Source organism: Triturus cristatus, chromosome 2_2 (assembly GCF_964204655.1).
Source record: "Triturus cristatus chromosome 2_2, aTriCri1.1, whole genome shotgun sequence".
Classification (NCBI taxonomy): Eukaryota; Metazoa; Chordata; class Amphibia; order Caudata; family Salamandridae; genus Triturus; species Triturus cristatus.
This window is the reverse complement of record NC_140582.1, coordinates 149,180,058-149,192,470: the sequence shown is the minus strand read 5'-3', so window position 1 is coordinate 149,192,470 and position 12,413 is coordinate 149,180,058. Positions and strand designations below refer to the sequence as shown.

Sequence of the window (12,413 nt, the reverse complement as noted above, 5' to 3'; positions counted from 1 at the left end):
TGCTTCATCTCCCATGCCTAACACCAACGGCCATTTGCAATGCACTGGCCTTTTCTGTTTGCTTGTCTTTGTGGCCTTTGGGTTGGCCTCGCCTGCCCCTGCTCCTGCTCTGGGGTTTCGTGCTGTTTGCCGCCTTGTTCCTTGTGGGACGTTTGGCCTCCTGTTTCAGTGGCTGGTTTCTGTTGCATTCTCAGGCCTGCTCCCTTCAGGTTCTGTGGGCCTTGTGGGGCGGCATTCCTTGGGTTGTGTTCCTGTTTTCCCAGCTTTCTGGTGTGTGCCTTGGACTTTGCTGGCTCTTGGCCTGTTCCTAGGCACTTGCTGTGGCTCCACCTCTCATGCGGGGTACTTGATGGTTGTCGTGTGGCTGCTCTGGTTGGTGCTGGTCGTTCTTTCCTGGGGCCTAGTCTGCCTCTGTGGGGTTTTGGGGGCTTTGTCCTCTGGGACCTCTGGCTGCCGGGTCGTTCTAGTTGGGGGGTGGGGGGGGACTGGTGCCTGGCTGGTGCTTTCCTCCTTCCTGGTTTGGGTTGGGTGGTCCTGCCTTTTGGTGGTCCTTTGGGCTGTGCCTGTGCCCTGTTGGCTGGCCCTGGCCTCTTTCCTTATTGTTTTCTCCATTGGATCTGTCCGGTTGTGTTGGGGTTTGTCCTCTGGTTGGCCCTTCCTCCCTTCATGTCTGGTTGCGTTGGGCGGTGTGGCCTTCCTTTCTTCCCGTCGCCTTTTTGGGCCTCCTGGTGTGGCGCTTTGCCTGTCGGGGCTTCCCTTCTGTTCATGAGGGGGCTCGCTCTGTGTCCATGCTGCTGTTGGGTCCTGTGGGCCTCCCTGGTGGTGCTCAGCTTGTCATCCTTTTTTTGCCCTGTGCCTTGGCTGTGACCTGTTGGGTCTTCCTCTTCTCTGGTCCCTTGCGGTCCGGGGTGTTTGTTGCTTTGGCGCCTGTGTTTTCCTTATGGGGTTTTGCCTTTGGGGTCTCTTTGGGGTGCCTCTTTTCGGCTTCCTTTTTGGCCTTGTCATCTTTTTTGGCGTGTTCTCCTCCATTTGGCGGGGTGGGGTTTCCCTTTGGTTGCCCTGGGTGCTCTGTTTCCGGTTCTCTGGTTGGCTGCCTCTGTGCTGTCGCTGTCACCTTCTGTTTTCTTTGGTCCCGGCTTCCGGTCCTTGGTTGTGTCTCGGCTGGCCTCTTCTGGCTTGCTGGCCGGTTGGGCCGCTGGGGGTCTTCTTCTTTGTGTGGCCTCCTCGCTGTCCGTTGGTTGTGGGCCACCTCTGTTGGTTTTTTGTTTGGCGTGTTCTCCCCCTTCCTTGTTCACTCGGGGGGGGGATCCTGGTGTGTGTTGGCTAACCTCTGGGGGTTGTCCACTTCTTCAGCTTGGTCGTTTCCCATTTATTTTGGTGGGTGCGTCCCTGCTTTGGTGGGGTGCTTTCCTGTTTGGGTGCTCTGCCGGTTGTTTCCTGTGCTCCCTTTTGCTTCCCTTGGGTTGCTGCTTGTGGGGTGGATTCCTGGGTGTGCTTGAGGGTTTGGAAGGCCGGGTTTTCTGCTTTGGTATTCTCCACTTTGTAGATAAATGGGACAAGGACGTAAGGGACCTGGGGGTAATGGTCTATTACTTACCGGTAATCTTCATTACTCCGGGTCACATTGTCCTCGTCCCATTCATGCGCCCCACCCTCTCTCCCGGACGGCTGGCCTTCCTGTGGGGGCTTGGTGGCTCAGGCAGAACCCTGGGTGTATGCGGATTATATACTTCCAGTGGGGGCGGCGGGGTTAAGCTCCCAGCATTCCTCTGGTCTTTTTTTTCTGTCGGGAGATGGTTATCTCCACTTTGTAGATAAATGGGACGAAGACAACGGGACCCGGAGTAATGAAGATTACCGGTGAGCAATAGAGCATTCCACTTTATCTCCTTACCACCGTATTTGCATTCAATTCCTAATTGCATCATGCACCTTCACTTTCATTGCATCTTCACACTGACCTCTTACTTCATTCCCAATGATTTAACTGAAATACTTATGCTCCCTGCAAATGTACCCTTTTTATTATGTTCATGACTACAAAACCATTTTTTTAATTATCTTACTGTTGTATCTCCGATTTTGGGAGTTTCTGATACTGCTTGGGATTAGTTTATGTCTTTCATTCCTGCTTGCTATCAGGATCGTGTTGAATAGCAGCAGACCAAATAAGAAGACAATCATTAAATGTCCCAGGTGACATGACTTGTGGGTCTTCTTAGCTCTTAACTCCAGGTAGGTTGGGTTGTTAGCGGAAAATAGAGTGTGACGGTGAGAGAGAAAAATACACAGCTGTCTTAAGTCTCATACTTCTTCCAGTATGGTCATTGAAATTTACTGCCATCCCAGCCTGTTTCCTATTGGTCATTCCTCAGTAGTCATCTATCATAATTAAGACAGCAGTACGTGTGAGTTATCTTACAAGACCCTTCCACTTTGTAATGATGCATAGAATAGGTCCAGGAAGCACAGAAAATGCTCCAGATCCCCTGAAAGGATCAGACTGCAGGATGTAGCAGACATGCTGTAAAAAAGAGGTATGTAAAGGAGCAAGACAACAGAACTTACAGCCACGGTATGAAACCCAAAGAAGGTAGGAAAGCCACAATCCAGCGCCAGACTGTGTGAAAGGATGAAGATTACAAGAGCTGGAAGTTTTCGGGTAATGGTGGAGGGCTGGGTGACACAACCAAAACGCTTCAGACCCTGTTTGTCCTTTTTGCCTGCCTCCTTAAAATATTTTTCAGCCATGTCCTAACCCTGACAATTGCTCGTTTTTAGTCCACTGTAGAGCATACCTTTCTGTATCACACCTACTCTCTACACGGTGCATGAACGTGTTTCTATTTTAGCCGTACAACTGTTATGACTTCATGCTTATATTCCTCAAGAATTCCCTTGTTTTATTTTGGTGCATATTTCTATTTGGTAGTCCCAAAACAGTTTTCTCTTTCTACAAATTTGCAGAGAATCGCTTTAAGCGGGCCTCTCTACATCCCCCAGTGCAGGTGAGGAACCTATCTTTTCTCTTCTTCCAGCTATTTATTGTTTGCTAAATATTCATTCATTATCCTCCTTAGTCTGTAATAGCAGCAATATTTGTACCTTCTAATTGAATTTCCCAGAGCATATTTCAGCAGGCAACTAGACTTTTGTGAAATGGGATTTGGTCTGTGCTTTCTTTATCCTCCTAAAAGTTTTCTTCAAACCTGAGTTCTTTCTCATCTCACTTATTGATCTTCACTCTATGTTGCTCTCTCGAAAAATATTGCAACTGCTTTCTAGTCTACTCTAAACTCTTGGGTTCAATTACTGTTTTTCTACCTTTTGTCCTAATCCTTGTAGTTCCTATGTCAATTTTATTCATTACTCATTTCTTTGTGTTTTTAATTTCATTTTTCGTGGTTATTTATATTCAAATACATTTATTATTTGCCTACTCACAGAAAAGATTTGATAATTCACAAAATAACACAATTGCTTGCAGAATAAGAATCAGGCCTGAAGGTTCAGGTGTAATTTATACTTAAAAGAAAACATACAACAGATCATGAAAAAGCCTTGGGTATCAAACCCAAATTTATTCTAGAAATAATGATTTTTAAATAATTTGTGAAAATTCGAAATGTAGCTTCATACCTACTTGTAAATTGCAATATGGCAATTCATGAACCATATTTTGTGTAGCTGTGTCTTATAGTACTCCTACTAGTAAACTACTTCTGATTTCACCGGCAAAATTCCAAAGACAATTTCTGTGAGAAGCTGTATCTTTTACTAACTACTCGAATGTTCTCATGAATGTCCAAGAGAAAGACATGCCTCTTTTTAAAAAAAAAGGTTTTTAAAGATGTCTGTGATAAAGCATGTCTTAAAGCCGGAAATTCATGAATACTTCATACCTAAATCTGTCGTAAGACACACTAAATCACAGAAAAAAGCTTTTTTAATCAGGTCTAGAAATTCGGGACTAATTCACACCTCAACACAAGAATACAACAGAGGCTTCTCTGTCATTTGGATCTTCAGATCTGTTTTTCAAAGCTCACATTTGCCCCTTGTAGTAACTGTGCACAATTTTGCTACGGAAAAGATATTTTTTTGAAACCATGGGGCATATTATCAAGGGCCATATCGCTGCTTTTTTGGCTTTAAAAGCCAAAAAAGCATCGAGATATACATCGCACTATTAACAAGCTCATGCTAACCCTTGTTAGCGCTTGTTTTCGCATGATGGCTACCGTTTTTTTATCGCCCTGCATGCCATCGCTAATGACATGCAAAGTAGGCGTTCCTGAGTGAAACAGCAAGGGAGAACTTGCTAACATTGCTTCGCGATATTATCAAGGAATATATGACGTTACTCCGCTAACAATCACTCCGCATACCGTCACCACAAAATTTTTACAACGCAAATGCTATCACCCCGCAATTTATAATAACGCAAACTTTTCCCATGGCTATACTTTTACCACACATGCCATTACAACGCAAAGGCATGCGTTGTAAAGGTATACTCCTAGTAAAAGTTTTAAAGGTAAGTGAGAGTACACTAACACTAACCTACACTACACAAACACTACAACCCTAAACCCTAAAACACTACCCTAAACCCTAAAACACTACCCTACACTACACATACACTACCCTACCCTACACTAACACTACCCTAAACCCTAAAACTCTACCCTACACTACACTAACCCTCCCATAAACCCTAAAACACTACCCTACACTACACAAACACAACCCTACACTACACAAACACTACCCTAATCCCTAAAAATATTAATGCCCACCCCAGGCACATTCCCCCTTATCTCTCTCTCCTCGTGGTTTTTCTCACCTTCTGCTTCCTGCATCACGTCGTCTTTCTGTGGGGGGCGGTGCACGTCGATGTGAGGAAACGGAAAAGCCCGTTTCCTCACAACGACGTGGATCGCCCAAAATCTTCCTTTTTTTACTTCGCATGTGCATTTACCATACATACCTTTATAACGATTTGCGTTGTAAAGGCATGTGTTTTAAATGCACATGAGGAGTAAAAAAATGCGGAGTAATGGTATGCGGGGTAAGTGCTCTATGCGGAGAAAAGGTATGTGGGGTCAAAGTCCACGTTATAAACAAATCGTTGTAAACGATATTTACCATTATCAAGCCAGCAGAAGACCCGCGAAGCGATGATAATAATCGCGCTAAGCTTCCTTTATCGCCGGAATTTAACTCCTGCTATAAAGTTGACTTAGCCATCCTAATAATGGGAGGTGTATTGCAAGGCTAAGGCAACAGGGGCGTATCAGCGAGGTTTTCATTATTGCTGCAAAAATATCGCAGCATTTCCCGCTCTATTCCCGCTTTTTGCTGATATTGCTGAATTTCTTATCGCCTTTGAGATAAGCGTTGATAATAACGCGCTAAGCGCGCTCTGTGATATTTATCGCAGTTTGTTGATAATATGCCCCATATCTTTATCTTATTATAGTCTCCTCAAGCACAAACATCTTCATAAATGCATCTTCTTCCTAGAAATGACAGGTGAAAACTGGAATATGTTTATATTTTCTCCACCATTTAGACCTGGTATTTCTAGACTCGTACGAGGTATGCTTTTCAAACTATTTATGAATGCCACAAACCTATGACAATATGGATGTTTACACTTGTGCACTGCACTTCCACGCCATGCTCACAGCAATGTCTACCAAACTATTAAGGCCCTTAATTATATACATATATACAGGCCTTATATATGCTCACCGGCTGAAATTTACAGAGGGGGAACCCTACATCTGCCCGTGGTAAGCCCCGACTTTCTTCAGTTAAATGTTTTTTCTTTCAACAAAATAAATGCTGAGTGGGTACTTTAAACAGTGAGACCACTTAGCAAACTTTCAACGCTGTGAAAGGAACCTCTGAGGAGCTGTCTCCCTTCACGGCATAGAGATTCCTGCAAGGCAGGTGGGGATCTCTAAATCTGGTGGACAGTTCTCCGCTAAGTTGGCAGTGGCCCCGGCCTCTGGCCCATTGGTGGAGCAGCACACCGTCCACCAAGGTCTAAATGACCATCACCCTGCACTTACATTAAAGCCAGAGCATAATCAAAAAACGTACCATCAAGGTAAGTAAGTAGATGTGTAGTTACAAATAGTAAATCTATACTTTCCTATATATGCTCACATTGAGAATAGTTAGTTATTTTATATTCAGGAGTTGGGATATATAAGTTGATCAATATTCTTACCTCGATATTTTGACACACAGACTCCACAGACACCCAACTGGTAACACCTAGGCCCTGATTACGAGTTTAGGTGCTCTTTATTGCATCTGATAAATAACAATAGCACAGGGGCGTTATTTATCCGGTGCTATGAATAACCCCCATTCTAGTTGGTGGGGAGTAACTTGTGGACTTGGTTATTTAACGCACTAAATTCCAAGTGAGATAGTAAATACCATATGCTTTTCCCAAGTTAAATTTCAGCAGGTTTGACCATCCGAAATTTGACGAAGGTTGAGGTATTTAACACATCTGATAATTTGCAGAACCATTTAGTTACCATAAATCCTAATGGTCCAATGATTGTGTTATAAGTAATACCATGGCAGGTTGGAGGAGGTAATCTCAGGCCTCTACTCTCCCTTCTGCTCGCCTGGTTGTCTTGAGGCTGGCTTTTAGGGAGACTATTGAGAGGGCTGGAAAATCCGATGTGGATGAGCCCCTCTCCTGTCTGGAACGTTTTCAAGCTCAGACCTCGTAAAGACAAAGGGGCATATTTACAAGCCAGGCGATAAAATTATCGCCGCTTTAGCGGCAGAAAACTGCTGCTAAAACAGCGATAATGGGCTTGATAATATGCTCTATGGAATTTCAATTGAAACCCATGTTAGATGTGAAGGACGTCTAACCTGAGCTTCAATTGGAATTTCATAGAGCATATTATCAAGCCCATTATCGCCGCTTTAGCGGCAGTTTTCTGCCGCTAAAGCGGCGATAGTTTTATCGCTTGGCTTGTAAATAAGCCCCAAAATTACTTATTGGTGAATGAGGACTTAAACAAAAAAAAGATAGTGCATTGTCCAAATTAAATTGCATTAAGCCATCATTTGTAAGCTGGTAGACAAATAGCTATGTATTGCCAAATGGAGCCAATGCAGACAGACAGTATTACCTGTTGGGTGACAGCTTGTACATTGGTCATTGTACTATATAACAGCAAGTTCTTCTTGGAAGGGTTAGCACCAAGGACATCTGGTATCTAGAAAATAAAATACAGAAATGCATAATTGAAAGCATAATCAGGTAAATGTATTACCGCATTGTAAATCTTTAAGCACAATTCTAAATTCTCACTGATTAATTTTTCTCAGAAATACACCAATAACGGTGACAGGGCGGAAAAGATAAGTAGGTTTGGGAGAAAAAGGAGCTGATACATTTTCCTGGTTAGCTAATGACAGAACTTTGTATAGGAGCCAAAACTTACATTGTGGGAGGTAAATAGGTGAGGAAAAAGATCTCATTGCCAGATCTGCTCGATGGTAATTACAACAACCCCAGAACTGCAACACATTGGTATTTCTCGGTGAACATCAAGCTGCTGATTGGTTGCCAACAGTTTACAGATATATTCTAGTTGGGGAAAATCTTGAGACTTTGAAAATGGGTACGTATGAAGGCAACACAATATTCCTTGCTCTGGGTCAGTGATAGAGATAACTAGGTGGATTACGGAAAATAATCAAAAGGACCTCTTAAGAAGAAATATTTCTCAGGAATACTCATATCCGCAACGTTAATACATTAAGAGAAGTATCAAGAATACATTTCTGAAGATCAAATGTAATGCATCAGCATATTTGCTTTGTTGCATTTTGGGGAATTGCATTTTTTAATTACATACCCTTTCCGCTGAACCCCAAACCCGGTTTTAAAAGTGTTCTATTCCCTTCCCACAAATAAAACACATTTATACATCTGCAACCTTTCTCAAGATTGTAGACTATCTGCAAATGATTGGTAAATAACATCAGGCCTGCAAATATGTAGGTGTTCCCCATCATTTGCAGGTGTCCCAAGCCTAGTTGCACCCTCAAAGCTTTTTCTGTGATTACACGTGTCGTAGTCCTGTCTCCGGTGTAAATTAATACTTCTGAGCATCCAGCTCTGATCCGAAAAATATCCTATATATGAAATTATATCTGAAACAAAACTTGCATATGTCTTACTCATGAATCTACACCTGTAAACTTGCTTAGTGATTGTGAAAAAGATTTGTGAGTCAGGTGTTTGAGTAAGCATGTCTCTCTCTTTGAAATTCATTATTTTGTCACACCTAATGCAAAAGCCAGTCAAGCTAAGAAATTCAGGGACAATCCACAAAAAAGGCAGGAATAAAAAGCAATTTATGCAAGGAGCCTAAGTGTGTAGGGAAATATAAACCTTTGGTTACCCATGAGTCCCAATAAAGGGTCTGACCTTTGTATGTGATTTTTGAGTTGTGCCAGAGAGAAGCAAGATTGGATAGTTTCCTTTGTGAGGTATATTTATTATCAATGGTTAATAGGCATTTCTGGTATTTTTTATTACATATTTGGAAATGGTGAGATGTATGCATCTGATGGTAAGTAGCGTTGCGGGGTCTAAGTTGTTCAAGGTGGCTTTTTCAACTCCTAGCCAAGTGGGAGTATAATTATCAGGTGTGGGGAACCAATGTGTGCCCTGCTTGGCGACGAACGCTGTCTGTTAATCCCTAAAGCTAGTAAGATTAACACTTCCTAAGGCAGCGGGAAGGCAACGTTTCTTCAGTGCTGTTCTTGCTCTCTTACCTTGCCAAATAAAGTTTTTGATTGTAGGAAAGTAGGATCTACTTTTTATGGTTACCCCATCTTTTTGCAAAATGTAAAACTGTTTTTGACGAGTCTGACTGGGATCCTGCTAATCAGGTCACTAGTCTATCTGCTTTCTCCCTAAACTGTTATGTTATGAACTTAGGTACACTCCAGATTGAATTCTGGGGTACCCTTGTCAGTCCCTAGTATATGGTACCCATCTACCCAGGGCATAGGTACTCCAGAGGCCACCCATGAGCTGAAGCATGTATTATGCCACTCATGAGAGACCATGCAAAATGGCACCACAGGCCTGCCATTGCAGCCTGTGTAAGTTGGTGCATGCACCACTTACTTAAGATATGGATGTATGACGTAACAACGCGAGTCATTACAACGCGTGCAGTTACATCGCAATCGTTACAACGACTGCAATGTTACTACGCTATGCCATTACAACGCAAGTCTTTACATCGACTTGCGCTAGATGGCGTGCTAACATTAGAAAAGCATAATTTACTATTCCAACTCCAGTCCACTTAACAGTAGGGAAGGTGTTGTGATAGTAAACTACACTATTTGTAATGTTAACACGCCATCTAGCGCAAGTCGATGTAAAGACTTGCGTTGTAATGGCATCGCGTGGTTACATCGCGTTCGTTGTAACGACCGCGATGTAACAGCATCGCGGTGTACTAACTGCGTTGTTAACGATGTTTCCCTTAAGATATAGGTTCACTATATCTAAGGCTCACTATGCTTAAAACCTATCAGTCACCCCTATAGCAGGCCTTTCCAATCCTGAAGGTAGGGTGCTTGGTTATAAGTGAGAGGGTACCGCTGCATGAGCAGAACACCCCTGCAGCCGACGGAGTCCATTCTCCCGAGTTGTCAGTGAGACAGCAACATACAACATATAGAGGGGCATTATGCGACCACATGATGACCAACTCTAAAATGGCTCAAACAAACCCTATCATGTTTGGTGTGGGATGTATGATTTCACCCCTCAGAAGCGAGTTTTGTGAGGTCCCTGGTGTTCCCAGTACCAGCCTTCTAAGTACGGACAGCACAAAATGGTTGCTGCCGACCAGAGACATATTTCTGCCCTCCTGCTGCTGAGCCAAGCTCGAGCTGGGGAAGGCAGAAAAATAGGTAACCTGTCACGGGTAGGTGTGACCACCTTTCAGACAGGATTTAGTGTATTAGGAATGGGTAGGTGTGTTTGCCAGGGACTGAAAGTTTGCATGAGGGACACATTTGGTGTCCCTGTGCATAGTCCAGTTCAAACCAGTCTTGGCAGCCACTGGCTCTCGCTCTGACACAAAACTGGACAAAGGACATGGGAGTAACCTCCCCACTGTCCAGACCCTCCTCTGGGAGGGTCCCCTAAATCTTGACACCACTCTTCCTTGGGTACTTACAGGCTTACCTGGCTGTAGAAACTTAGATTTGACATGGACAAGATTCTGAACAAGAAACCACTGTACTTTGACCGTCTGGACTTCGCTTGACTTGGTTTGGGCCTGACTTCATCTCCCTCTCAGTCTGTAGCATCGTCTGTGCTCGTGCACCATACAGGATCGGTGTAGGACCTATGGAGCATCAAGGACACTTGAAGATAATCTCTTTTGGAGCGAAGGAGTCTCTCCCCTGCATTTGCAGGCAAAGCAACCTGCAGACCGGTCTGCTGATCCCAAGCTCCAATGGACTCCCAAGGGTCCAGCAACACAGGAGGTAGGTTTCTACAATCCTAAGGCCTGATCTGCCATCTGACCAAGTTTTAGGCCAGTGTCTCTCGTGAGGGCTGCAATACCTGAACCCCTGTGCACCTTGTGTATTTGCATGTGCATATGCTTGTTGACATTTTCCAAACAAGTGCATTGGGCTTCGAGTAGCCCCAACCTCTGGCACCAATTTCTACTAAGAATTTTGACCTCCGCACACAAAGTGCTCCGTGGGCTGTTGTTTGGTGAAATCGCTCGAGGTCCTCTTGTGACTCCTGTGCCTCCAGCCTGTGGGTCCAATTGAGGGTTAACTTTGCTTTTCTTTGGCTGTCCCTGCTTGCTCCAGGCTTGCCCTGACTCCTCTGTGTGTGGTGAGTTTCCTGGGCCTTGCTGGTCAGAATCGTTCCCCTCCTTGACCTTCTGCATGGGTCACCCTTGCCAAGGCTTGTTGGTGCTCTCGCTGAAAACGACCCATCAGCACTCAACATCTTTCGTGGGACAGCTCGCATCTGGCTCATAGTCACCCTTGAGATCTCCTGGTCCCCGCAGCTGAAGAGTCAAGGACTCCATCAACCAACCTGAAGCACCCGACATCAGAGGGCCTTCATCTACCGAGACCCTGGTCACTCCCAAGTGACCCAGACTCTGTCCCCTCTGCTTTCAGGTACTTATCAACAAGAATATACCTTTGGATTCCAATGGACACTTTTCTCCCTTCCAGCAGCGGCTCTTCTTCGAAGTCCTCCATTGGGTTGGGCAGCGGTTTCAATGCCATTTCAGACCTATCTATGCACAAAGCTTCCCCGGGATAGGTAACTTGGTTACCTAGGTATCCATGGGTGGGGTGGCTCCCCAACATTCTGTCTTCCACGGGGTTTCTTCGAAGACCACTGGGAAGGGTTCTTAAACTAAAAAACGTAAACTGCGACTTCCCCATAGAGCACGCGGTCGTGTTCCCACACTGCACACGCACTCCGTTGGGTCGCTTTCAACTCACCTTGGGTGGTTCCTTGGGAACCCAGCAATTCTACGTCCTCTCGACACTGTCTTGACTGAAGTTGTGGTACTTATACCACTTTCTTAGTGTGTGGTTTGGTCCCCCCTGGGGCCCACTGTGTATTAGTGCTATTTATTGTCATTTCTGTGCTTAAGTATTGTGTGCTTTGTGATTATCTCCATGTAGAATGTGTTTTATTAATAAATACATATTTGTATCACTACTGTGTGGTTCTCCTTTCATTTAACCAATACTATAAGATTGCATTCTGGTAAAACAAGCTGCTTAACATTCCTTCAAGTCTTAGCCTGAAGACTGCTCTCCACAGCTACCACTTGGATAACTTTCTAAGGTTATCTTTGACCTCTTAAATCATCATAAGGGTTGTTTGGACTAGTGCACGGAGCCCACTTTAATTAGTGGACAGCATATATCGGGCCAACTTCTCACAGTGAACAATTAATCTAATTTAAGGTGTAAGTTGTCAGAAAGTAATAGAGGTATCATACTGATTAGGAAGTAACATATTGGCATTATTATCATTGTTATAGTTTCAATGAGTCCCTTCAAGGTGGTAGTAAGTTTGAGTGTTCAGCTTTAGAATAGTTCTGTTGTTTTGTGAAGTGCAGGTTTTTCATTGTGCTTAATAGTGTCTATGAAGTCAGAGACTACTTCGATGCCCACCTATTTGAGGTAGTAGGGCTGCCAAGTCAGACCTGACTATCCTAACAAGTTCTTTGTACCTTGAGAGTTGGAAGATATAACTTCCGTTTTGTCTCTGTTTAGTTTGCAGCCAGAAACTTCTGAATACTATTCAATTGTTTCCATGAGGGTATTTATGAATGAGCTGGGATTAT

The 12,413-nt window shown here is 44.0% G+C and overlaps 1 protein-coding gene across 4 annotated transcripts in view; it reads right to left on the bottom strand.

The window, feature by feature from the left end:
• The window catches only part of LOC146861982 (phospholipid-transporting ATPase ABCA1-like), a 3,104,259-nt gene that overhangs the window by 2,339,980 nt on the left and 751,866 nt on the right, over positions 1-12,413 (bottom strand). For all 4 annotated transcript variants that reach the window (XM_085641135.1, XM_085641137.1, XM_085641136.1 and 1 more), the window contains exon 8: positions 7,173-7,259. In XM_085641135.1, the coding sequence (XP_085497261.1) occupies positions 7,173-7,259 (87 nt within the window). The remainder of the gene's footprint in view (positions 1-7,172; positions 7,260-12,413) is intronic.